The 26,219-nt window shown below is 35.9% G+C and overlaps 1 protein-coding gene across 1 annotated transcript in view; it reads right to left on the reverse strand.

The window, feature by feature from the left end:
- The window catches only part of Adgrg7 (adhesion G protein-coupled receptor G7), a 59,007-nt gene extending 34,308 nt beyond the window's left edge, over nt 1–24,699 (reverse strand). The window contains exons 1-8 of the mRNA XM_076867032.2: nt 24,585–24,699; nt 12,624–12,737; nt 11,546–11,650; nt 8,442–8,554; nt 6,035–6,184; nt 4,638–4,738; nt 868–1,001; nt 663–770 (exon numbers count right to left, since the gene is read on the reverse strand). Coding sequence (XP_076723147.1) covers nt 663–770; nt 868–1,001; nt 4,638–4,738; nt 6,035–6,184; nt 8,442–8,554; nt 11,546–11,650; nt 12,624–12,737; nt 24,585–24,699 — 940 coding nt within the window. The remainder of the gene's footprint in view (nt 1–662; nt 771–867; nt 1,002–4,637; nt 4,739–6,034; nt 6,185–8,441; nt 8,555–11,545; nt 11,651–12,623; nt 12,738–24,584) is intronic.
- Nucleotides 24,700–26,219: the final 1,520 nt, after the last annotated feature.

The following is a 26,219-nucleotide window of genomic DNA, read 5'->3' on the forward strand; positions in this document are numbered from 1 at the left end:
AAGAATACTTTTGCCTTTTTCAGTTCTATTAAGAATATATTCTTTTTAAAATATGTACTTTGAGGAAATACATATATATGAGAAAAGAAAGGCAAACGTGTGTTTTATTCACTTTATTTATTTATTAAATTTTGAAGAATACAACCCTTTCTAGTTCTTGAAAGGCCATGTGCAAAATGGTAGGGAGACCATGGACAGCAGCACTAAGAGGGGATAACCTAAAACTGATACTATTGAGTGAAAGTCATGCCAATTAAAAAACCGTTTTAAAGGTAGGTCTGCAGGATGAGCCTGATCCTGTGAGTGTTATGCCTCCAGTAAATACAGGCAGAGCTTATGACTGAATATTTGTAAAATATATTAATGTAAAACAAAACCAGTTCAGCGAGATTTTTGTAGCAATTCAGATTTATGTGCATGGCCTGAGCAGTTCAATTTTGCTACCCACCAAAAAAGTTTTTGAAAACAAAACAACAGCAAAAATATCTCTGTGACCTAGAATACTAGAATTGAGATCACTATATCAGAATACAAACATACTCAAACGAAAATACTAAGTGTGAAACTAAGGAAACATCATTTCTCCCTCAGTGGAGTTTAACCTATTAATTCCATGAACTTGAGCATTTTTTTTTTTTAATGTAACAAAGTTCGAGACTTACTTTTATTGGTACTGAGCAAGATCTGAAGTTGAGTGCGTCCATCTGGATCAAGTCTGTCCACATTTGTATCTACAGATGTTGAGCAAGAAACTAGAGACTCACTTGATCCTATGAAGAAAAAAGTAGAATTTTAAAACAGAGCATTAATTATGATTGGCATCAGAGTGGTCTTTGCTATTACAAGGACAGGAGAAAAGCAGCTTACCTTTGAACACTGAGTAGCGAATTTTTGTAGACCCCTCAGAGTCTTCTAGATTAACTGACTGTATTGCTATATTAGGTTCCATAACTGACTCATTGCCCAAAGTCAAGGAATAACTCTCCATTTGCTCAATAAGCCTGCACAGAATGAAACATAGCAACTTAATATTCTAGAGATTTTGTCATAACATCAGATGTGTGTTGTCTCTCACATTATAGCAGAAAAAAAATAAGCACAGAATGCACATAATCACAATGACTTTGTCACCCATCTAAAAATAACTGCTTTTATTCAAATGGTCTTGTTTTTTTATATATACTTTTTTTTTAATATTTATTTTTTAGTTATCGGCGGATACAACATCTTTGCTTGTATGTGGTGCTGAGGATCAAACCCGGGCCGCACGCATGCCAGGCGAGCGCGCTACCACTTGAGCCACATCCCCAGCCCTTATATATACTTTTTAAAAATGTTCTGGTAGACTGCACCCAGTGAAGGTAACTTAGACCTAGATGCCAGAAATCTAGAACTTAATAATTACAGAGCCCCAAGTAGAAACAGTCTTTCATTACAATGCCACACTTCACGTAGAGGAATGGGGCTACCACCCAACATTGCCCAAGCATGAACTTCTAGTTGTTTCTGTGGTGGTCAGAATCAACTTCCATTTATTTATGTCCCTATTCTCACCCAAGTGCCCTGGGATCTTAAACATCTCTTCTAAGTTGTTGATGGTTGATAGTTTCAAATGAAACCACAAAAGATTGGACCCTCGTTCTCTGCTTCGACTATGTACTACACACTGAGATTTTTGCGATGTTCTTTTCTATCCTGGCTAAACCCCATTCCAAATGTTTTCCCTTCATCACTCCATTTTATGAATTTTCAGCAATTCACACTATGTATTTCCCATTTGGTGATTAATGATCTTAGCCCAGGACTGCTTTCACTAGGAGGAACTAATGACTCCAATCTGTGAAGAACATCATTTGAGCAATCAAATAGCTTCTGTTGAGTTCCCACTAACAAGTGCTGCGAAACATTCAGAGTACCAGGAGGAGCACCCTCTGGCTTACACAGGATAAAGGGAAAGAAAGATGTCCTAAACATACCAGAGTTTTTACTCTATGTTCATAAACACATTCACAGAGTTGCTCTTCTCACAGCTACTTCTTGGACCATTTTTTCTCTACCACATGATTTACCATACCCTTCTTGTCATAATTTATTAGGTTCAACATGGCCCCTAAACACAGACTGGCCACAAACTAAAAGAAGCCATCAGATTCTTTCTTTTGGGAATTTTCTAATCAGAGTAGCAGTTTTATCAGGATGATTTAGAGGAAGTAAGACAGGTCATTATATCACTGTGAGGACAAATACAAGTTCAAAATAAAATATTTAGGAATCAATCTAACAAAAGAGGTGAAAGACCTCTACAATGAAAATTACTACAGAACACTAAAGAAAGAAATTGAAGAAGACCTTAGTAGATGGAAAGACCTCCCATGCTCTTGGATAGGCAGAATTATCTTTATCAAAATGGCCATACTACCAAAAGCACTATATAGATTTAATGCAATTCCTATTAAAATTCTAATGACATTATTCATAGAAATAGAAAGAGCAATCATGAAATTCATTTGGAAAAATAAGAGACCCAGAATAGCCAAAGCAACCTTTAGCAAGAAAAGTGAAAAGTGAAGCAGGAGGCATCATAGACCAGACCTTAAGTTATACTATAGAGCTATAGTTAAAAAAAAAAAAGGCATGGTGTTGGCACAAAAAACAGAAACAAAGACCCATGGCACAGAATAGAGGACAGACAGAGACAAACCCACATAAATATACTTATCTCATACTGGACAAGGTGGAATAAACATTAGAGAAAAGACAGCCTCAACAAATGGTGCTGGGAAAACTAGAAATCCATATTTAACAAAATGGAATTAAATCCCTGTCTCTCACTCTGCATAAAACTCAACTCAAAATGGATCAAGGACCTAGGCATTAAACCAGAGACCCTGCCCCTAACAGAAGGAAAAGTAGGCCTAAATCTTCATCACATTGGCATAGGAACTAACTTCCTTAACAAAACTTCTAAAATACAAGAAGTAAAATCAAGAATCAATAAATTAGATGGAATCAAACTAAAAAGCTTCTTCACAGCAAAGGAAACAATCAAGAACATGAAGAGAGAACCTACAGAATGGGAGAAAATCTTTACCATATACACCTCAGATAGAACATTAATCTCCAGGATATATAAAGAACTCAAAAAAACACCCAAAACACCAAATAACCCAATCAATAAATATGCCAAAGAACTGAACAGACACTTCTCAGAAGAAGACCTACAATCAATCAGCAAATATATGAAAAAGTGTTCAACTTCTCTAGCAATTAGAGAAGTGCAAATCAAAACTACTCTAGGATTTCATCTCACTTCAGTCAGAAAGAAAGCTATTGAGAATACAAACAACAATAAATGTTGACGAGGGTGTGGGGGAAAAAGGCACACTCATACATTGCTGGTGGTACTGCAAATTGGTGCAGCCAATATGGAAAGCAGTGTGGAGAATCCTTGGAAAACTGGGAATGGAACCACCATTTGACCCAGCTATCCCACTCCTCAGTCAACACCCAAAGGACTTAAAAATAGCATACTACAAGGATACAGCCACATTAATGTTTATAGCAGCAAAATTCACAATAGTTAAACTGTGGAACCAACCTAGATGCCCTTCAGTAGATGAATGGATAAAGAAAATGTGGTATATATATACACAATGGATTACTCAGCATTAAAAGAGAATAAAAATTTTGGCATTTGCAGGAAAATGGATGGAGCCGGAGAATATAATGTTAAGTGAAATTAGCCAATCCCAAAACACCAAATGCCGAATAATTTCTCTGATTTAAGGATGCTGATTCATAATATGCTGCGTGGGGTTGGGGGTGGTAATGGGAGGATTAAATGAACTCTAGATAGAACAAAGGGGAAAAGGAGAGGGGGGGAAGTGAGGGGACAAAGAGGCAGGAAAGATGGTGGAATACGATGGTCATCATTATCCTAAGTACACGTGATTCTACTTTGTGTACAACCAGAGATATGAAAAATTGTGCTCTATATGTGTAATATGAATTGTAATGCATTCTGTTGTCATATGTAACAAATTAAAATTTTTAAAAAATATACTGAGTCCCATTGAGGATCTTTGTGAATAAAGCACATGAGTTTTAGTACAAATATAGAACCCAGAATAATTCAGAACATAGTTATCAAGAACATACAAAGCAAGTAATAGTTGGATTCTTCTTCTTTTTTTTCAATATAGCCTTGGAAAGCTAAATAAAGTTTAATCAAAATATACCAGGGTATTGGAAGACAGCACTAAGGTATAGGATGGGGGCTGGCTGTGTATCCTGCAAATGATGTAAGTTGACTGCCCTCTGCAGCTCTGTACCTGGAGAACAGAGTTGGAAGAGCTCCTGCAATGGGTGGAGGTTACCCCTTGACCATGACCATGATAAACTAAGGCCAAGGAAACAAGTTCTAATCTAAAGAATCCCCGTCACTATCTCCAGGATGTAGCATTTACCACTCTAGGTATTAACCAGATCAAGGGGAAAGCCAAGGACTCTGTCTGCATTTCAGATAAATCAGTCACTTGCTGCATTCATGAGAGAAATAGACACCTGTATTCGTGCTTCAGCCTAGAAAGCTAAATGGCACTTTGTCAAGTTTTCTTTCCAATTGAGATTGTGCTTACGTTGTAAAGGCATTGTCATTATCAGTAGCAGCAGCTCTTTGAAAAGCATCTTCACTGGCATCCAGAAGTTGACTCACTGTAGTTACAGCAACTTTCTTTGCCTGCCAAGGAGAAGGCATTAATGATCACAGAAGACACCTCATACATTATCATCACCATCATGATGGTGAATTATTATGTAGCAAGTAGCATCTTTGTATGACAAGAGGCAAGGATATTTTTTTCAAAATTAAAGTTTTAGTTTTTGACCTATGTAAATGACAGAGAGACTCAAGACAAGGAAATGTTAAGGATGCTGATCCATAATATGCTGCGTGGAGTGGGGGGGTGAAAATATATATATTAAGATAATGAATTAGGAGGCTTAAATCTCTAAATATGATCTCTTAACATGATACTTCACAGAACCCTATCCCATTCCTAAGAACTCAAAGGCAAATGCTTGGATACAAAAGCAGAAACAAAATAAGAAGAGTGCAGGGCTCTGATTGTTAATATATTCCAGTCCAGAATATCACTTATCAGTATCACTTACTAGTTATATAAGCTATCAGGCTTAGTAAGTTTATTTGTATTTTTTTACAATAAAAAACTCAGGAATATGTCAGAGAGATGATCTCTTGGCATTTGATTACTATTTAATTGATTATTTTTACTAGTTAATCTTTCTATAAATTCTAAATTTTGTGGTCAATAGTCTTATTTTAATTAATTTGTGACTTGAATTCCACCTACCTTCTAAAGAACCTAGTGTAACTTTAAAAAACTTTTTTTGAAATAAGACATTTAAAGGGAATGGAAGAAAGGAGCTACGCCCATATTCCATGGGCAAGTACTGGGTTAATACGTATTGGTGGTTTATAACACTACCAATTCTCAAGCTCTATCAACTGATAAATGTTCTCAAGCTCTACCAACTGATAAATGTTGCGTATGTGTCTTGTTTTTAGGTATCAGAATTTACCAGGTTGTCATACCACAAATGTAAACTAGGCTTCAAGTTTCCAGAAAGGCTAAACCAAAAAAGCAATTATGCTTATCACAAAGGAATCAGGGTTTAAAAGTATGTTCCAGAGTGAGTTCTCTGGAATAAGAGAGAGATGTTGAGGTCAAATGCAATTGGTAAACAAATTAATAAAGTAACAGAGACTTGTTCATGTCAGGATTTTCTGGAAGATTTAGCATAATAATGATCATTATAGTTATCCCAAAGGAAGATATTTGCACAAGGACCCTTTTTAAATTTCTTTGAACATCCTTTAGAAATAGTACTCTACAAAATGATCTTAAGCAAAATTAACCTAGCCCAAATCATACCGTGATATGAGGAGTAGAATTTGGTATGTCTTTCTACTGTCCTGCCCCCCAGCTTATTTTATTAAAGTCTCGAGTTTTACCTCAGGTTCAGCATTTCTGGATGCATTGAAGATTTGTCCAACCACTTTAGTAGCAGAAGTGATGTTCTCAGCAGTTAATTTACTGGCATCAGATGTTAAAACCTGGGCTTCAGCAGAAATATTCTTAGAGGCCACTGTGATATTGACTATCTGTTTACAAATTAAGCAAAAAAAAAAAAAATACCTAGCTTTATACAATTATATCTAAACACTTTGCAAGCAATTGTAGGCCAACAAGCTGAAATTTGGCTGAGCCTCGATCTCCTGAACATCACTTCCACCCAACCATTTTCATGTTTGGTTCTTTCCTTGTGTAAAGGACACAGTACATGCAGACCACAGTCTTTACTGGTTGCAAGGATTGATTAACTATAACACGTATGCCTTAGCAAGAGCAGAGCGACTCCAGTATCTCCAAGGACCAATGCAGGTTCACTACTACCTGTTACAAAGTTCATAGATAAATGAGCACAAAAACTGAGAGAGAGTGATCAGAAATTCATGTAATTATTTTATGTGGCTGATAATAGAATACTAATAATTTTAAAATTGGGTTTGCTTTTATGTATATTCATTTTGTTTTTCTATTATTGTATTTTACAAAATTATTGGTCAGCAATGGGTTGGAAGTTTTTTAAGCTGATTTCTCAGCACAGTTTGGGAAGCACTGGCCTACACGACCTCTCCAGGTACCAATTGGCCCCAAGGCTCTGTGCTGTGAGGCTGAAACATGCTAATCTGTACTGTCAGTAGTGAAGCTCAGTGTCAATGTTGGAGAGGGCTTAGTTTTCCACTAGATGGCAGCATCATTTTAAAAAAATCAAACCAACTGTTACAGGCAATTCACAGTCAGAAATAATATCCAATCAGTAGACAAAAACAGATAACTGTTTCATTCAATACCCAGGTCCCTGCTCTATGTGAGGTAGGCACATTGTTAGATATTTTAGAGGTGTTATCATATGTAATAGAAACACAACATTATAAAACTCAGAGAGGTTAAGGAGCTCAACCAAAGCTCACCCACACAGCTTGGAAATGGCAGAGTCAAGAATTATACACTGGCTTGTCAGACTTCAGATTCTGCGGTCTTTCTTATACTCTGTATGATTGGCAGACACTTACACAACCAAACTCCCTTCCCCAACCCACCCACACCTGCTTTTCTGTGATTAGGGAGTCAGGGCAGCATTGTGTGGATTTTAAAATTGAGAGTTATGGTCACTGGGCAAAACATTTCACCCCTCAGAGTCATATTTTCCTCTTCTACAAAATCAGTACACTAATACTTATCTGTGGTGTTATAATGTTATGTATGATTTTTTAAAACTATTAACATATGCAAAATGTTCATCACAGTACAGACAGATAGTCCCCAACTCACCATGGTTTGACTTAAGACTTTTTGACTTTACAATGGTGTGAAAGCAATACATATTCAGTAGAAATTGTACTTCAAATTTTGAATTTTTATTTTTCCCCAGGATAGTGATATGTGATACACCATTCTCTCAGGCTTCTGGACAACAGCAGTAAACCACAGCTCCCAGTCAGCTACATGATGAGGATTAACAGCCAATAAAGTCCGACAATGATGGCGTTAGGTAGGCTTGGTGGGGTAACTGCATCTGTAGTTTATATTTTCAACTTACAATGAATTTATTAGGACATAACCCAATCATAAGCCCAGGAGTATCTGTGCTTGGCATAAGTGTTCGTCAATTAGCTAGTGCTATTACCTGCAATTGTTTGTAATATGGGAATAACATTCGCCTCACAAAAGTTTGATGAGAATTAAATTATATATGTATAATTATATGTATATATATATAACGCCTGGCACATGAAAAAACCGACATAAAAGTATATTTCTTCTCCCCCCACCCCTTGCTTAGACCTTAGTGTTAGCTCTTCCGTGTGTTGCATTTGCCTACACCCTTCATCAAAATAATTTAATCTGTATGAAAACATAGCTAGTCTGATGCACTTCCCATTCACCTGCTCATGATCACAGCCAAAAATCAGCATTACTGTCTCAGTGGGTCTTGAGTTATAGTTTTTTTCCCTATTCCTTCTGATCCAGCAAACCACCAAAATATCTCACTTTGGTCACAAATGTTAGGGATCTATTTTCAATTAAAATGTCACAGGTCTCTAAAAATAAGTCCTTTTAGAATGTGGAATGGGTTATCATCTGCTGAAATTTGCCAAAGCAACAAGTTCAATTCCTCTTTTCCACAAATAGATGTTAACTTTAAACAAATAAGAGTGATTTTAGGTACTAGTTTTGTTATTTCTGTTTTATGAGTATGGGAAACATGGATTTGACCATCAAGTATCTGAAAAACAAAGACTTTGTCCAGCATCAGAACTTCTAGTTGCCCATCAGATGGGCCCTGGGGCATACCTGATTTTCCAGGGTTTCCAGATTTTCATTGCAGTTTCCTATTGTGGCATTTTGTAATTCTATCTCTCCATATATAGACACATTGCACAGGCGGATTGCTATTGGAGAACCAGCTTTAATTAAAAAAAAAAAAAAGAATAAGAAGAAAAAGACATGGTCTGTAAAAATGTGCGCAGCAGCTACTGGTCCTGTTCACATGTTCCATCCCAATGTGACTATACTGCTCTTCCCATCAAAAAGTGGACTAGATTCCTATATTTCCAGAATCCTGGCTGACCTGGAAATTACTTTGAATAGTAGTAGAAAGTAAGGATTTCAGGGGCTCAAGCGGTAGTGCGCTCGCCTGGCATGCGTGTGGCCCGGGTTCGATCCTCAGCACCACATACAAACAAAGATGTTGTGTCCCCCGATAACTGAAAATAAATAAATGAATAAAATATTTTTTTTAAAAAAAGAAAGTAAGGATTTCAGAGCCTAGGCTTAAAAAAACCTTAAAGTTTCAGCCTTCATCCTCTTAAAATGGTCCTGGGACTATCATGTAAGGAAGCAGGTGTGACCTACTGGAAGACAGACCTGGCGGAGCAGAACTGAGGTGCTTGAGCTAACAGCCAGCACACACATCCTGGATACGTGAGCAAAGCTATGTTAGACTTTCCAGCCCAGCCTAGCTGCCACAGGCAATGTACAGAACTGTGAGAAATCTAAACAATTATTGTTTCTGGCCAATAAGTTTGGGATGATCTAATACATAGCATAGAAAAGTAAGTTAGTTTCTACAACAGCATTTCAGGTAAATATCACTTGTCTTGCTTTTAAAATCTGGAGTTCAAAAGACCAGTTGACTATTTATTTCCTTTGATGTTTGCTAGAAAGATTTACCTTCTAACAATCAGGGGCAAAATGCCTTTGAATTGGACATGATGGCTAAGAAATCAGAAACGTGTATTGAATTATTTGTTGATCTTTTCTTCTTTATGCAAATCTGGGTAACTCATAAAAGGCATATTTCTATTGTACTGCAGCACCTGTTAGATGTTTTGTTAGTTCTTAAGTGCTTCCTAAGTGATTTGGTTTATTTCCTGAGATAATCACCTAAGCCTCTCTACCTCACTGTCCTATGGTTAATACTTAAGTAGCTGCTATAGATACAATCATTAAAGGAAGAGCTGATCAGAATTTTTCCTCCGGACCAGTTTTGAGCAACTTCTTCTTGGGGCATAACTAGAAATACTGAATTTAGATATTACTTCAACAACATTTAAGATAGAAAGTTGGAGTCACTCCTAATTTATATGATGTCTCCACCTCTACTCTATGACATATGACAATTTCTAATAAACGTACAGGATGTAAATAACTTTTAGGTGACCACATGTCAGGTGCACCTTTTCCTCAGTATTACTTACAATTATTAATATCCCTACCCCCAAATCATTGAAATGTATTGTGGTGACTTCCTATAAAAAACTGATTAATTAGAAGCAATTTTTTTTGTAGTTGTAAATGAGGAGCATGCCTTTATTTTATTTGTTTTTTATTTTTATATGGTGCTGAGGATTCAACCCAGAGTCTCATACATGCTAGGCAAGCACTCTGCCACTAATCTACAGCCCAGCCCTAGAAGCAATTCTTAATATGAAAATAAAAGTAAATTAAAGATGTGTACCTTTAAAATTATATTATGGACTTGACCTAAAATTCGAAGGTAAATATAATAAGCATATTTTCATAATAGTTGCTCAGAAAAGAAAAATAAATAACCCAATGAAAAATGGTAATTCTCTTCTCTCAAAAAAGTTATATATATCAAACAAGCGTGATGACCTTCGTGGATACATTACTGATATTTATTCTTCCTAATTCATAGCACACAATTATGCTTTGTAGGTTGCATCTGTTTTATAAATCATTATGTAATATTTAAGATATATAAGACATATAAAAATAAGACAACAGGTACCCATAGCCCATAGACATACCACATAGTATAATATGGCATACAGAGTATGTATGGTAAGTGACAAAGCAACCCAAGTTCCTTTTTACTTTCTGAGTTCTTAATGAAGAAGCTAGAAGGACCTATGTAAAGAGTAAAATCAGGAATACTAGAGTAATCATGAAATATGTGAGCAAAACAATTTGGATTCTGAAAATAAAATACAGAGCTACATAATCACTTAGATTAAATAGGTAAAGAAGTGATAGGAAAGAACAATTCAAGTAATTCACTTAGTTTTTCCAAGAGCCCTTGATATGCACAAATGTTTAAGTAAAATGTGAAATTCTCCTCAAGGTTGTTATTGACAGTGGTTCTATCAAACATTTTTGTAAATGATCTAGAATTGGCTGTATTCTTGGGGTATCTGCTTCTGCTGGAAATGTGGAATTACCTGTAAGATTGAGAAGATAAAACTCAATTCAAATGAGAGACAGGAAAACATTTAGGGAAAATTATGACAAAGTAGGCACACTATTAGGAAAAGGATCCGTGGATTTCTAAAGGCTACGCCCAATGTGGCATTGAAATAAAACAATCGTCAATATCCAGGATGTTATCAGGGATTGAAAAGGGAAAATATTATTTGCTCCTTTACTCAGAATGCCACTTTGAAAATAAGTTTGTCATGTTCAAGAAGGACATGATGAAGCTAGAGAGTATTCCAAGTTGAATAACTTAGATGATCAAGGAGATGAAGGCCTGATGACTACAGACAGACTTAATTACTTCTCTACCTGGAAAGTTGCAGTGTGAAAGTGGATGTAGTGTAAGTCTATAATCTAGACTAATTCTTTTAAATTGAGACAAATTAGTTCAAAATGAAAATGTTCACCTGATCAAACTCTAGGAGACAGAGTGAGCTGGACAGTCCTATCAAATAAGGATTAAGAGGAATTTTCAAACAAACGATCCATATTAAGGATTTTAGAAAAATTACAACTATGTGAAGAACCACACAAACTTTGAACATTGACATCATAAAAGGGGACTAGGTCTTTCCTTGATACCTATTCCAGAGTTTTAATACTACTTGGTGGGATGGTAGGTATGACTCAGCATAGAGAATATTATGCCCAAAGAAAGAAAATTTTTAGAAAAAACATACCATTTAAAGTGTTCTTGTCACATGTTTCCAAAGAAGTTCCATACCTGCCCACTGGAATTCTGGCAAAAGTAAAATCCATATAGGTACTATTTTCACAGAAATTAGCTGTAATGGAAAGAAATTTTTTTCATTAAAAATTATACTTCTCTTTTTCAAATTTGAAGCCAGATAAAAGTCAAAGTTCAGAACCAATATAATGTAATTTGAAAGGTAATAGAATCCACTGGTCTTTTCTATCTGGTTAACTTTCTACCATTAGAGTAACTAACCTGTTAGATAACAGATTCCAGCATACAACATACATACCTAGGTAGAAATAGAAGGTGAGCAATAATATACTAGCAAGGATAGTGTATATGAAATGAGTTAGAATCTTGAAAATTAAAAATATGCAGCTTACAGTGATAAAGGCCATAATGAGGATGTGGGTCAAAGCAGAAAGGTGTGTGAGATGTAGTGGCTGGTAGGAATATAAGAAATGAAAGGAAGGGATGTGTAGGGCTCTGGATCCCAAGCAGGCAGCATAGAGTGTGAAGAGTGTAAAGTACACTTCAGATCAAGAAACAGCCTTGAACTTGGATTCTGAGACACTACTGATTGCAATAACACCACTATATCAACAACTCTTCAAGGAAAAGGAAGAAAAGACAAGAACTTCATTTAAGTATACAGGTAGTGGATAGAGAGTTGCATCTCAATTTCAGAAAAGTTAAACATGTTAAAAATATGATATTTTAAATAGGGTAACATGGCATATCTGCAATTGAAAGGACCTGAGGGAACCATAGGGCCAGTTGCCCTAAATTTGAAGGAGACACACCTGTGAGTTTATAGAGAAAATTGACAGTCAATAAATGGACAAGGTGTATTGATTACATGGTTAAATCGCACTAGAGGGAAATTTGCCTTTGACTCTTGAGTTATTGAACACATCTTAAAGCCATCACCATTGTGCCCATTTACTGGCAGTATGCCCATTAATTATAATTGCTGATTGAAGTTTCCAGAAGTTTTGCTGAAGTTCTCATTAACACAAGGATCACCTAATCTCACCCTAGTATCATCTCAAGTAACTTACCGATTGTACATCTCAAGCCCTTCCACTCTTCTGTACAAATGCATCTGCCGTTTTCCCAGGTTCCACCATTCCTGCAGAACACTGCAGGGGTGCTCGACGGGGGAGCAACTGTTACTAAAGAAACAGAATAATATGGGAACTGGCAGATTAATTTCTCCTTTCACGTCTGTGGATGTTTTAACTCTTAATGTAAAACCATTACTTTGAGAATCATTACTGAGAAATATCCTTTGTAATATCATCATCCACAAATACACACACACACACACACACACACACACACATATACACACACACTGAGAAGCTACACAAGATGTAGACTTCTAACTAGGTGCTATGCGTGGAGAGTAGGCCATGACTTGTTCAGAGTTACTCCATGATGTATGGAACAGTAATATTCAGGCTGTGCCTGACTCTGAATTACTCCATTTTGCACAGAAGTTTGACATCATCTACTCCATTTGAGTACAAATGCCGAGGAGGAATGACTCTACACCTTGTTTGTAGAAGCAAACAACCACCATCTTCCCAACACAACCGTAAGGCAAAAATTGGTAAATAATTTATACATGCCAACTTATCAAATTAAATCAGGAGCACATGGATATGGGAGTGTCACAAGTCACATCAGGAATGCCAGTCACAGAAGCTTATCACCCTCAACAGATCCAACTCCTTCACCCAAGACCCATGAAAAAAAGAGTCCCTTAAGCCTGGACACAGCAGCACCCTGACCCTGTCAGGCTCATGCCATGCCTGGGAAAATAACCACAAGGATAAATCTCCAGTCCTGCCCCTTTGGGTTTCAACATAGAGCAGTTTCTCTTGCTCATAAGGATGACACACAGCTTAATCTAAGCTGACACCTTGAGCTGACACTCTGAAACTGAAACTGCTATCCATCGGGGCCCTCTGCCTTGAGAACTCTGCAAAACTGGTTCTTTAAAACCCTTAGATGACCATCTATGATGACTCTTTGACTATGTGCACTGACATTCCTCTTTGCTTGTTATTCTTGGCACAGCATTCTAAAACCCTGTGGCTATCTAAACCCCTTTAAGGCTTTCTTTTATATGTGTGTGTGTGTGTGTGTGTTGTATATATTTTATATACAACACACACACACACACACACATATATGTATATATATAATTTTTGAAATATGATGTATGACTTGAGTGTTATAGATATTAGAAATTAAGATTGGAATAGAATAAAAGAACTTGTGACTGCCTGGCTTATGTATCAGGTGACCCATGAGTATTTGATGAATTGTCACTGCTGAAAATGGTGTAGTTTGTAAATTTATTGTTATTCAATAAATTTTGACATTGTGGAAAGATACAAGTGTCTGTATTAATGCCACAGCACATTAGCAACACTGCTGATACCATAAGCATTTTTTGTTTTTTATAGCACTGGGGATTGAACTCAGAGTCTTTCACATTCTAAACAAGCACTGTACACTGAGCTATAATCCCAGCTCTTTTAATTTTAATTTTGAGAGAAGGTCTCACTTAGTTACCCAAGCTGGTCTCAAACTTCTTGCCTCTGTCTCCTAAGTTGCTAGAATTACAGGTATGCACCATTATACCAGGCCCAAAAGACACGTTTGAAAGATACAACACCTTGACCAAGGAGATTAGAATCCCCCGAGAAAGAGGAAATTATACAGATGGAAGATAGATAGACAGACAGACTGAACAAGTTAACGTGAAGACTTAACTACTTCTAGAACACAAAGGAGAGATATTGAGGCCAAAGGTAACCTAAACCCAAGAGGACTTTTCAGAAGAGGTGATATTTGAGTTGGATTTTAATATTAAATCAACAAAAGCCAGATGAAAATGGGAGACCCAAGTAGGCAAAATCACAAAAACATAGAAAGGTTTGATGTGTCAAAAAAACAGAAAAGAGATTAATATTCAGCATTAGTTCTATGTGTGAACAATAGGAGGACATCGGCTGGACTGGGAAGGGCCTTTAGACCATGCCAAGGAGATTTCATCCTGGAGGAATAGAGAGAGGTCTTCAACAAGGGAGTGACATAAAGGCCCAAAAAAGCATTAAACATCAAAGAGAACTTTATAAATTGCACTTAATCAAAATTAGAAACTGCTGTTAATCAAAAGGCACTGCTAAGAAAATAGAAACAGAAGCCACAGACTGGGAGAAAATATTTTCAATGCATATACATGACAAGGAGATTGTATACGGAACTGTAAATAAGAATTATTAATCAACCTGTAAGTTAGAATTGTAATTTTGTAAATTGTAAAGAATACACATTAATCAAAAGGAATACAAAATTCCACCTTTTCAGGGCAAAATACTTGAATAATCTCTTCATAAGAGAAGCTGTAGCGACAGACAATTGGCACATGAAACAACTGCTTGGCATCTTTGTCACAGGAGAAACCCAAATCACAGCCATAGTGAAATACCATTTCAGGCCCCACTTGAATAAACAAATAGATCAAGAGAAGAGAATAGTGTTCATAAGTAGACTCACAGGTGTAGCCAACTGATCTTTGACAAAGGAGCCAGTAGAGTTCAATGGGAAAAGGCGTCGCTTCAACAAATGCTACATGTCCACAAATGAAAAATGAATCTAGACCTAGACTTCCATCTCTTACAAAAATCATCTCAAAGGGGATCACAGACCTAACATAAAATGTAAAACTATAAAACTAGAAGATAGCTGAAGAATATCCAGGTGACCTTAGGTGTAGCCATGAGTTTTTAGATACAATATCAAGTTATCGATGAAATATATATATATATATATATATATATATATATATATATATATATATACATTATTAAGACTATTTTGAAGTTGTTTATCCTCCCATCATAGTTTATACTATTTTCATATCAAAGATCATCAATTTGTAGCATTTACATGTAGAATTTTTTACTACCAATTCAATTATTTTTTAATATATTTACTTTATTTATTTTTATGTGGTGCTGAGGATCGAACCCAGTACCTCACATGTGTGAGGCAAGCAATCAACCGCTGAGCTATAACCCCAGCCCCTCAATGATTTTAATGGCTATAGTTCTATTTAGTTTTTTTTTCTTTTGGGGGAGGGTAATTTCAGGTCATGTGTATTTACTTAGAAAATTGTCATTTGACATAAGATTTATATTATCTGGGATAAAGTTTTCTATGATATTTGCTTATTATTTTGTTTAAATCCTACCTTTCGCTGTTGTGACCCTTCTTTTGTGCCTATTGCTTAATTATGCCATTTCATTTGGATGAATCTTGCTAGAGATTTATCTACTAAAATTTATTTTTTCAAAAAACTTGTTTTTTATTTAGTTGATCTTTACTCTTGTTTCTTTTATTGTCATCCCACGAATTTTCTTATTTTTATTATAATCAAATATTCTTCCTTAGAATTTGTTCCCTTTTTAACTTTTAAAGTTCAATTGCTTAAAGCACTAATTTTCAATCTTTCTGGCTATTATATAGACCTAGAAGTGTCACTCTAAATATATTTTTAGTTGTGTCCAAGTTGTTACATAAAATACTTCTATTGCAGTTTTGAACATTTTGTAATTCTCATTTGATTTCTTCTTTGAAATACTTAAAATGATTTTGTTCTACTTGTAACATATTTTCTTGGATATTTTATGCATTGCCACCTAAATTATATTGTATTATAGTTAAAAAGCATAATCTATATGGCATTGATTCTTCAGTACCTACTGAGACCTTCTGAAAATAGTGTTCTTTCTCCAATTATTGTGTCATGCTAATATATAAGTTTTACTATATCTTGTTAGATGTGCTTTTCATACTTCTGAATCCTAGTTTTCTCCACTTGATCAATCAATTTCTCATAGAAGGGTGTTATATGGAAACATTCTGATTATAAATCTGTATATTTGTCTGTATAATTTTATTCAGTATTGCTTTATGTACTTTGAGTCTGTATTATTTGATGCATAAAAGCACAGGATTATGGGTTCTTTCTGACTGGATTATTCTATCATTGAATCGTAAAACTCATTCTTCATATTGTTCTTTATCTTAAAGACTGTTTTCTGATTTCAATATTGCTAATTCAGTTTTCTTTTGTTTTTGTTAGTATTTGCCTGCAACTGACTTTTCCATAATTTTATTTTCACCAACAATATCATTAAATGTTAAATGTTTCTGGTTAAACTGTATTAGCTACATTTTATTTTGCTTCAAAGATATCTAATATGACAATATTTCTTTAAGCAAATGAGTTTAAATTTCTTAAGTTTGTGTTTGTCATTTCTACTGTTATTTTGTATTCATCCTTACTTTATTTTTCCAATATTATTCATATTCTTTATTTCACTGATTTCTAGCATTTTAGTATTTTTTTAAAAAAATCTCCTGCAATATTAGTCTTTTGAAACATAGAAAACAATCTATAACTATTTATATTTGCCAAAAAAACTTGTCAGTTTCTTTTTTGCCTTCATACCTTATATTGTACACCTTCCCTGGATTCAATTTCTTTCTTTCTGAATTCAATAACACAATTTAATAATGTTTTCAGCTGGGGCCTGTAACTTCCCCACTCCCCCACAAGCTGGAATGTGCTTCCTGTTCCTGTGAATGCACTGAAGCCACAACCTCCAGGGCTTACGCCAAGGCCTGCCCATCACTGTGATATCAGCTTTTTTCTGTTTCTGCCACGTGGCATTGACTTCAAGAAAGAAAGCCTGCTTATGTATTTGAATTATTATATATTTATTCATAACATGTAGATGTTTGTAAGCAAGAAGAAAACCTATCCATGGCTATTAATTATGCCTTTTGCCCTAAAACTCATTTCCTAAGGAGTATTTTGACAACTCTTAGAAGAAGGGTCATGGCTTACCACAATGCGGTTGAATAGAAGGCACCTAACAAATATTTGCTGACTGGCTTCTTTGCCATTTGCATTCTGGTTGAAAATATCTAGTCCAAGCTGGATTACCTACTACACTGTCAGATTTGTATGTTTAACACCTTGTACTATGCACTTCGAGACTCTAAAATTCCTAAATCATTCTTGAGATATAGCAAAAGTAGTACTGACATCATTAAGACTCCATATCTTATATAAAGAAATTGGACTCAGAAAGATGAAGTGGATTCTTTGTAACTCATAAGTACTTTTCGAACTGTGGACTCAAGAAAGACATTAGCTATTTGTTAGCCCAACCCCTTATTCTACATAAAAGCTCACTGATTCGTGCAAGAGCAGCAATTAGCTGGTAGCCGAGCAGGGGCTGGACACGAATTTCCTTGCTACTGACCAAGGTATTCCTGCTTCCTTCTCACAGTCCCTGCCTCTACCACACAGCGTAAGCAGCTTCTTCATTTTACTTGCTGATTCACACACTAGAACACATTTAACAGCAGTATTTTTTCTTTTTAACACCAGCATGATAATAATCGTATTTCTCTACTTTGTTTTAAATTGTAATATATCAGCAATGCTAACACTACATTCAATACTTTCATTACACATTTTGAAAGATTAAGTGCAGAACATATATGACACATACACTTATTACTGCTTGAGAAAGTAGCATAAAATAATATTACAGACTCCAAAAGGAAAATATGAATTTCTTCTCCTAAACTAGACAAAATTAGAATCTGCTTTTGAAAAATATAGTTTAAATAGTAGGGAAATAAAAACATATTTCCTAGTCAAAGAAATTACATCAAAGATCCTTTCTAGTGTTTCTCTTAGTCCTTTGTAATATAAAGTCCAGGCATCCATTTGTCCCAGATCAGGAATTTAAAATAAGTAGGTGGAAGATAAATTTAACCCTCAAATGAGAGGACAACATTTAGGAAAAAACAGTTATTTTTAAGAAATAAACCCTGGAAGATGTATACAAATAAAATACATATAGTGTTCATTTAAGGTAAAAGTTTTTCACCATTAACTATCTGGTTAAATATTTCAATAAACTTGTTAAATATTTTAATAAGCTTTCCCTGCTGGTACAGTGTAGCATGAACATTGAAAAGCAAATACAGGAAGATACGGCCATTCTTACAAGTCTTTCTGTTTCTGTTCTGAGCTAGTCAATTGAACTTAATGATTAAACCTACTATGGACTTTTGGTTTGATAACTTAAGTCTCAATCCAAAGGTCTGATTTAGGTCAATGGTATCTATTCCAAGTATAATTCAGGGAGTGGGAAAACTATGCTCTGTATTGAATGATCTAAAAATTCAGAAATTATAGAACAGTAGCTAACACTTATTGAGTATTTATAATGTACTAGGCATCCTCTTAAACACTCAAATGCATTAGGTCATTTACTCCTCAGAGCAGCACCATGAGGCAGGATTTACTATTAACCTCATAAGAGGTCAGAAAACTGAGGCACAGAAATGTTGAGTAAGTTACTTAAAGTCACTCATCTGGTAAGTGGCAGTATTGAGATTTACACTGAGGCAGTCTAGATTCAAATCCCCCTGACCTCACTCTTAAGCACACGGCCTTAACCACTATATCTATAAAGATCTTTAACAACATGCATCATCAGAGACCATCATGAGTGGTGACAATATCCAGAATTTCAAGTAAAAATATCTAACACTTGGAAACCCAGGAATAAAACACTAAGCCAAGAATCTAGCCTCTTGGTTTAAGACAGTGACTTTTAAATGGGATCAGCACTAAATGTCACTATTCTGACATTAAAGTAATCCATGCCCCTTGGTCAGTTACATAAAAAGATGTATCCCTCAAACAAAAATCCCTTCCCTTTCATAGAAACCACTGTTTTTCTTATTTAGAGGGTGGATATGTGAGGCAGCAAGAGAGGTGAATGGTAAAGGAATAGAAGTGAGATTTTTAACAGCAGAATTGAGACTGAGAAACACCACTGTGGCCTGAAACCCAGATTCCTCCATCCAAAAAACACTTCTCTGAAGTATTTTTTTAAACCCCAAATGCAACTGTCCTCCAGGAGTTAGATTTATTACTGAGATTAGCAGTACAGGAAGTACTGAAATCTAGAGAAGTGAAAGCCAAGTATCCATGGACAGATTATTTTCTAAGAAACAATAAACTCTCCTTGACCTTTCCTGACAATTCACATTTTCTACTGTAGAAGAATTATTAGTGTTATAAAATCTGGCTTTGCAGTTTGGGGCTATTTCAACCTACTGAAATCTCTTGTTAGGCTGAGGAACAGGTATGTTCTGTGGCAAGGAACAAAGGTTAGACTATCTGGAGAGAAGGAAATGAGACGCAAGTGAACAGGAAGTTCTTGGGCCAGGAGCAGTGTGGGATATGGTCAAATAAGGTGTAATAGCACTGCCAGTGTGTTTTGAGGTAAGACATTCTCTACTAATAGAGGTTAAGAAAACACCCTCCTGACATTGTGATTATGAACATCTGTCTATATTTACAGTAGGCTTAGCTCAAGTTGGGAAATGTCAAAGGAAGGAAATACAATAAAGCCTTATTATATTTTCATTTTACTTTCATCATCAAGTGTAATGGAACCCAAAACCCGTGCTGCTTTTTGTGGTACAAGCCTCTTGCTATTGAAAGCACAAAGCCAACAGAGACAGAGCACTTAGGCTTGTCCATTCTGAAAATACATCAGACGAGGTGGATGTTTTTCTGTGGAGCATGCCCAATTTGAAAATTCCAGCAATCTGGCAAAACTTAGATTTGCTCCAATATATAGGCATCCTACAACATTGCTGATCACATGGTTAAACTAAAGAGGCCAATTGGAGAGATCTTAAGCGAAGAGTCCTAGAAATGGTGATATGGTGCATGGCTTGGAGTAGAGAAAGAAAACTAAAGTGATACCTTTCTTTAAAAAGTCCAGAATTGTTTCTTTTAATACTTTAAAAGACATTATAAGGAATAGGTAGTAATGTTATTTCCTTTCTTAACTATTTGACAATTCTTATTTCATGCTATGGACTGAATATTGTGTCCCCTTGTTAAAACTTTCCAATGTGAAGGTATTAGAAGTTGAAACTTTGAAAGATGATTAGTTCATGAGGGTAGACCATGCCCAAATGTAATTAATGCCATTAAGGGCTGTACACAGAATTTTCCTTTGATACCATATAAGGATATAGCAAAAAGCCACCTTCTCTGAACAAGGAAACAGGCCTTTATCATATACTGACTCTCCCAGTAACTTGATCTCAAGACTTCTTAGCCAATAGAACTGTGAGAAATAAATTTCTGTTGCTTATCATGCGTCTAGAAATAAGTTTCTATTGTTCCAGTAACCCAAATGGACTAAGCCCAGTTTCTGGTTGTCACATGAGTCTTCTGTTCACTCATTAATTATGTTTGGGCAGCTATCATGCAAGTCCTATTCTAGGTGTAGGGAATGCAGTTTAGTAAGTAGGCCCTCCTTCTCATGGAACTCTCATTCTAGAAATGGGGAGACAATTAACCAGTAAACAAGTTAAGTAAGAAATTATCCAGGATAAAAGCTATGACAAAAATGCCTGTAAAACAGAGCAAAGAGGGTGATAGCAGCCTTGGTGGGCAGGAAAGATCTCTTGAAGGAGGTGACACTCAACATGAGACCAAAATCATCAGAGAAGGAGCCATTCATGTGAAACTCTGGTGAGGAGTGTTCCAGGTAAATGGATATCATTAAAGAAGAACTTCAAGTCTAGATATTGAAAATGGATAGGTAGTCTTGTGCCTGGGAACATAGATGGAGAAAACTTTACACTTGGCAATATATCTCATCATGTCACTTGGTTGAAAAAGATCATTATTTTTTTTTAATGATTCCATCAGTGGCATGTAGAAATGATGGACTTCTCCAATAATCTTGAAAGAAATCTAACCTATTCCCATGAAATTCTGTTTTCTGTGTCAACCCAGGGCCTTAAACTGTGCAGTTTTAACAAGAGATCAATAAGGAAATAGGAACAGAATTTTAAAATACTTCTGTATTCCTAGCATCCTAGAGACTATGTCTTGAAGTACTTGTTTGATATTTAAACCAGTGATCCATTTTAAGAAATAATTAGGAAAACTAACACTTAGAATGATTAGAGTTGAGCTCCTTCATGTCTTGTTTGATAGGTATTAGATGTTTGGATCTATGTGAATGTGAGAACTCTTTCCATTAAAAGCAGTCACTTATCAGGATGAATACTGCTAGGAATGCAGTCTCTTTTGCGGTTCTTGGTTAGAAGATCAATGCAGACAAGTATAACTTAGCAAAGCTGAAGGAAGCACTTTGCACATCCTAGTACAAAGTGGCAAACCCATGACAGTTACTCGGCAGCCAAACATCTATGGACACCACTGAAGACTCAGTAAGCCTTAAAACTGAAGCATGACTACAAGCTACACTCTATACACTGCATTAATAATGTAGATCTCATTGACTTGAAGACAATCTTACTTCCCCAAAGAGCCTGACTTTGCCTAGCAAAACAACAGACTGCTCTGATTCTGCTGCTTACTGCACGTCATTGTGAATTAGGTTTTACAGCCACTGCTATCTCAAGAAGAAAAAATGAGTTAATTGATTCAGGTCTACCCTTGTCTTCTCTGTAGGAAAGTTAAGATAACAGATACTAAAGTTAAAATGATCAAGTTCAAATCCACACCTAGCATTTTCCAGCTATGTAAGCATGAAATATTCTCAAGAGCCTGAATTTCCCCCACTTGCAACATAGAACATAATATCAACTCCAAAGGCGATTGTGAAATTAAATGATATAAAGTATGTGAAATTTTTAGCACAATGCTTAGAATATAGAAAAAAATTTTGATACTATAGGTCTTTTAATGATCAAATGCATAAATAGCATGCATATCATCATATTAGTGTTGGTTCCCTATGGCCAAATAACAGTAACTTCTCATTGAAATTTACTTAGACAGGATTTTTTTTCTATTTTTCACTAAGAAGCTATCACTTTCTAATGAAAAATAAAAATGAGACATAATTTATACATCTGCTTATGTTAACAAAATTAATTTTGACTGCAATAAAATTACATTATTCAAAATTTAACATGTATGCTTATGTACATTTTTTTCTGAATAAGACAATCATAGTTTTCATGAATTTCTCAGAGATATTCATGACCTTTCTCCCCCTAAAAAATTTAAAAAACAATATATTTCTATACGTAAGTAGAGGAACCAAAAGAAGAACATCCAACAATTATAGGAGATGAGATGATGGGATGGGATGGGATAGGATAGGATGGGATGGGATGGGATGGGATGGGATGGGATGGGATGGGATGGGATGGGATGGGATGGAATAGGATGGGATGGGATGAGATGGAATGGGATGGGATGGATAGGATGGGATAGGATGGAAAGAGGAGCAATAGACTGAAGGAACTGAGTGGGGAAAAATGAAGTGAAATGGAACGAACACACTATGAATAAATAAAATGGACAAAGCAAACAGCAACAACAGATAATACCAGTCTCCATCCTTTTCTTTAAACAAAAGTGATGGCCCTCCCCTTTTCTACTGGGTTTAATAAAAAATTGAGGGATGTCTTCATATAAAGATTCAATTGGAAAATTGAGAACAATGGAAAATTTAGTCTTTTATGAGGAACTAGTATGCTTCTGCTTTTAGAAATGGGACATTTGTTACTCTATTCTTCCTTTGGGGTCTTAGTCTTATTTTGTATTTATTTTAAGCAGCTCCCCCTGAGTCTTTGGATTTCATATAATCTATCCCCCTCCCTATCTTATTCTTCATGTTGTTTTTGCACTTTGGTCTTTGTTTTATTAGTTCTATTCTGTGTCCTTTTAAAATCACCACAAATTTTCCCTTTAAAACTAGATGTTATAAATAAAGGAAAAGAAGACTTCTTAAATATTTACCCTTTAAATGAAGCTTCTCAATTTAGCAAGCTTACCAGGGAAAAGTATCTCTAGTTCACAATTTTTTAAAACTTAAAATAAACTATTTTACAAAACTTAAGCAAACAAAAGTACATTTTCCCCAAGTTTAAATCTTATGTTTTTCTAATCAATTATTTTCCTAGTTCTCTTAATGATATTAATACAGTATTCTCTAAATATTATTCCTTGGGGCCAGAGGACTGCAGCCCATGTATTTGACCCCTTTTGTTCTCACTGGGGACCTTTGCAGTCATGCACTGTGTTCCTACAGCAGTCTACTCAGAGGGCAGATGGCCTCTCTTCCTGCCTCTCCAGAATGGCATTAGTTGCCCCTATTTATTCAGTTTCATTAGAAATGTTCTCTATTTTTTGCAAAAAAGCAGTGCTCCATGTATCTAACTTTGAACCCCTTTTTTGGAGAACCTCCACCACCCAAGGGCACAGCATAGAGATTGTTGTGAGCTCTGAGGGCTCTCCTTAATGCCATTGTCTCACACACTCCTGCCCCTCCTGATGCGGTTTCACACATTAGCAATGTACACACCAGGAGACTAATAACTACATGTTGAATAACCAGGAAAATCATTTTAATATCTTAATTTTCAGTTGTTTTCTAACTACAAAAAGAGGAAAGAGGAAAGCCTGTATGCAAACTCTGAGGTCATTTTACTGACAACTCTATTGTTTATTTCTAAACATCCTTGTTGAAATGAAATTCTATTCTGCCCATGTTTGATTGGCTATGCGTACCCATAATTATTTACCTTAATTGTGTAGAATTAAACAAATCCAAATGTATTACTAGTGACTTTAATTATTACTCTTTAAGTCAGTCAGGAGTTAAAAGAGCATAAAAACTCAACTATGCCATCCTTCATGCTGCGTATTCACACACCGTGTGTATTCATACATACACAGCTGCCTGTTGGCCGTCATTGACTCTTGTATTTCATAATGGCAGTGTGGTGTGCAGCCTTAGCCTGGACAAGCTACATTCCAGCATTGTTATGTCGGGTGGCATATGTCAGGGACAGAGACTCATGCCTTCTCTCTCTCAAAGTAAAACGAAACAGGGTGACATTACCTCTCTGGATCCTTATCACTGTCCTCCAGATGCCCAGTCCCAAAATGATGGCCGTCAGCAGCCCACATGCGACGGCTACCAGCACCCTGAGGTCACAGGGGCGGCAGTGAGCCATGGTAAAGGCACAGATCTACTCCTTGTTGAAAAGCAACTAATGTGTCTTCTTGAGCCAAGAACTTTAATAAGAAATTGTCCTAAAATATAAAAATGATTCGTCCTTTCAGTGATGGATCAGGAAGGTGTTTTCCAGTTTTGGGGAGTTTTGAGGTTAATCCAGAATGCAATTCAAATCACCTAATAAAAGGTGCATATTCCACTTGCATTGTCCCCAACCTTCACTGAAGGAGAACATGAAAAAACTGATTGATTGTAATTACAGGTAAAAGAAGATAATGCAGGGCAATAAAGAAGGGGAGGGATTAGCTAAGAGGGTCAAAGGGTAAATATCCAGACAAGGAAGAGACTGAAGGAAGGGAACAAAAAAAGAAGGATCCAGAGAGGAAATCAGGAAGGCAGTGGAGCCTGGTGGTCAGCTACAGCTCAGCTTCCTGTGCTTTTGTTTTAGGAGGGTCCAGCACAGGTGAGGAGCAGGGGCTTCAGGCCATGCACCTCTCTGTTGGGGAAATGAAGTATATTATCGAGGAGAGGACAGACAGCAAGAGCTGCATGTGATTCTAGTGCTTGAAGTTTTTAAGGAGCCTACACATTGACAGCTGCAGTTGGTGAATAGACAGTGAGCTTTGCAAAGCACTAAAGCCCAGAATTACAACCCCTCTATCTTGGGCTTAAATGTACCTCCTAACCCATTCCCAAATTCATATTCCATCTGAGTTCCTACAAACTGGTTTCTCTCTGGAGCTTCAGATTTAACTCTGCTGCCAGGATCCCAAGTTCTTCTTCTCACTCCTTACAAATCCCAGAAAGAATGAATGAGTGAATGAGCACCCACCTCCTCTGAGTTCTGTTTATAGTGGACAGAACAGATGCTCTAGATGCTCCCTCACTAATCAAAATCACATTTATTAAATGCCTTCAATATGTCAAGATCATTACGAGACATGGACAAGTCCTCAAAGAACTTATATTCCCTTAGGAATGAGATACAGAGATATAATACCTGGTAAGTAGTAACTATTAAGGTAAAAGATAATAAAGTATAGTTCCTACAGAATACTAAACCATTAATTAGCAAGGTTTTACAAAATATATTTTACATTTAAGGTGATCTTTTTGTTGTCATATACTAGGTAGATAGATAGATAGATAGATAGATAGTTGTTTGGGAGTCAACAAAAAAATCACCTTAAATGTAAAATATATTTTGTAAAACCTTGCTAAATACTCCCTAAAGGAATTAATGGTTTAGTATTCTGTAGGAACTATACTTTATATGTATATATACACATACCCCCCAATCTCTTTAACACTCACTTTACAGCTTTAGGGGACATGAGTGTAAAGCCCTAACATTATCCAACTCTGGAGTTTAAGAAAAACACACTAATGTAGTACAAAATGAAAGGACTTAGAGGTACTGATGAAGTACAAATGAATGCAAGTCCATTATCTCAGTTATTGTGAATATGTTAAAAGAATTTTTTTATATATGTCTGCATGTTGTACACACAAAATGTC

The sequence above is a fragment of the Callospermophilus lateralis genome, chromosome 10 (assembly GCF_048772815.1).
Source record: "Callospermophilus lateralis isolate mCalLat2 chromosome 10, mCalLat2.hap1, whole genome shotgun sequence".
NCBI classification, from domain to species: Eukaryota; Metazoa; Chordata; class Mammalia; order Rodentia; family Sciuridae; genus Callospermophilus; species Callospermophilus lateralis.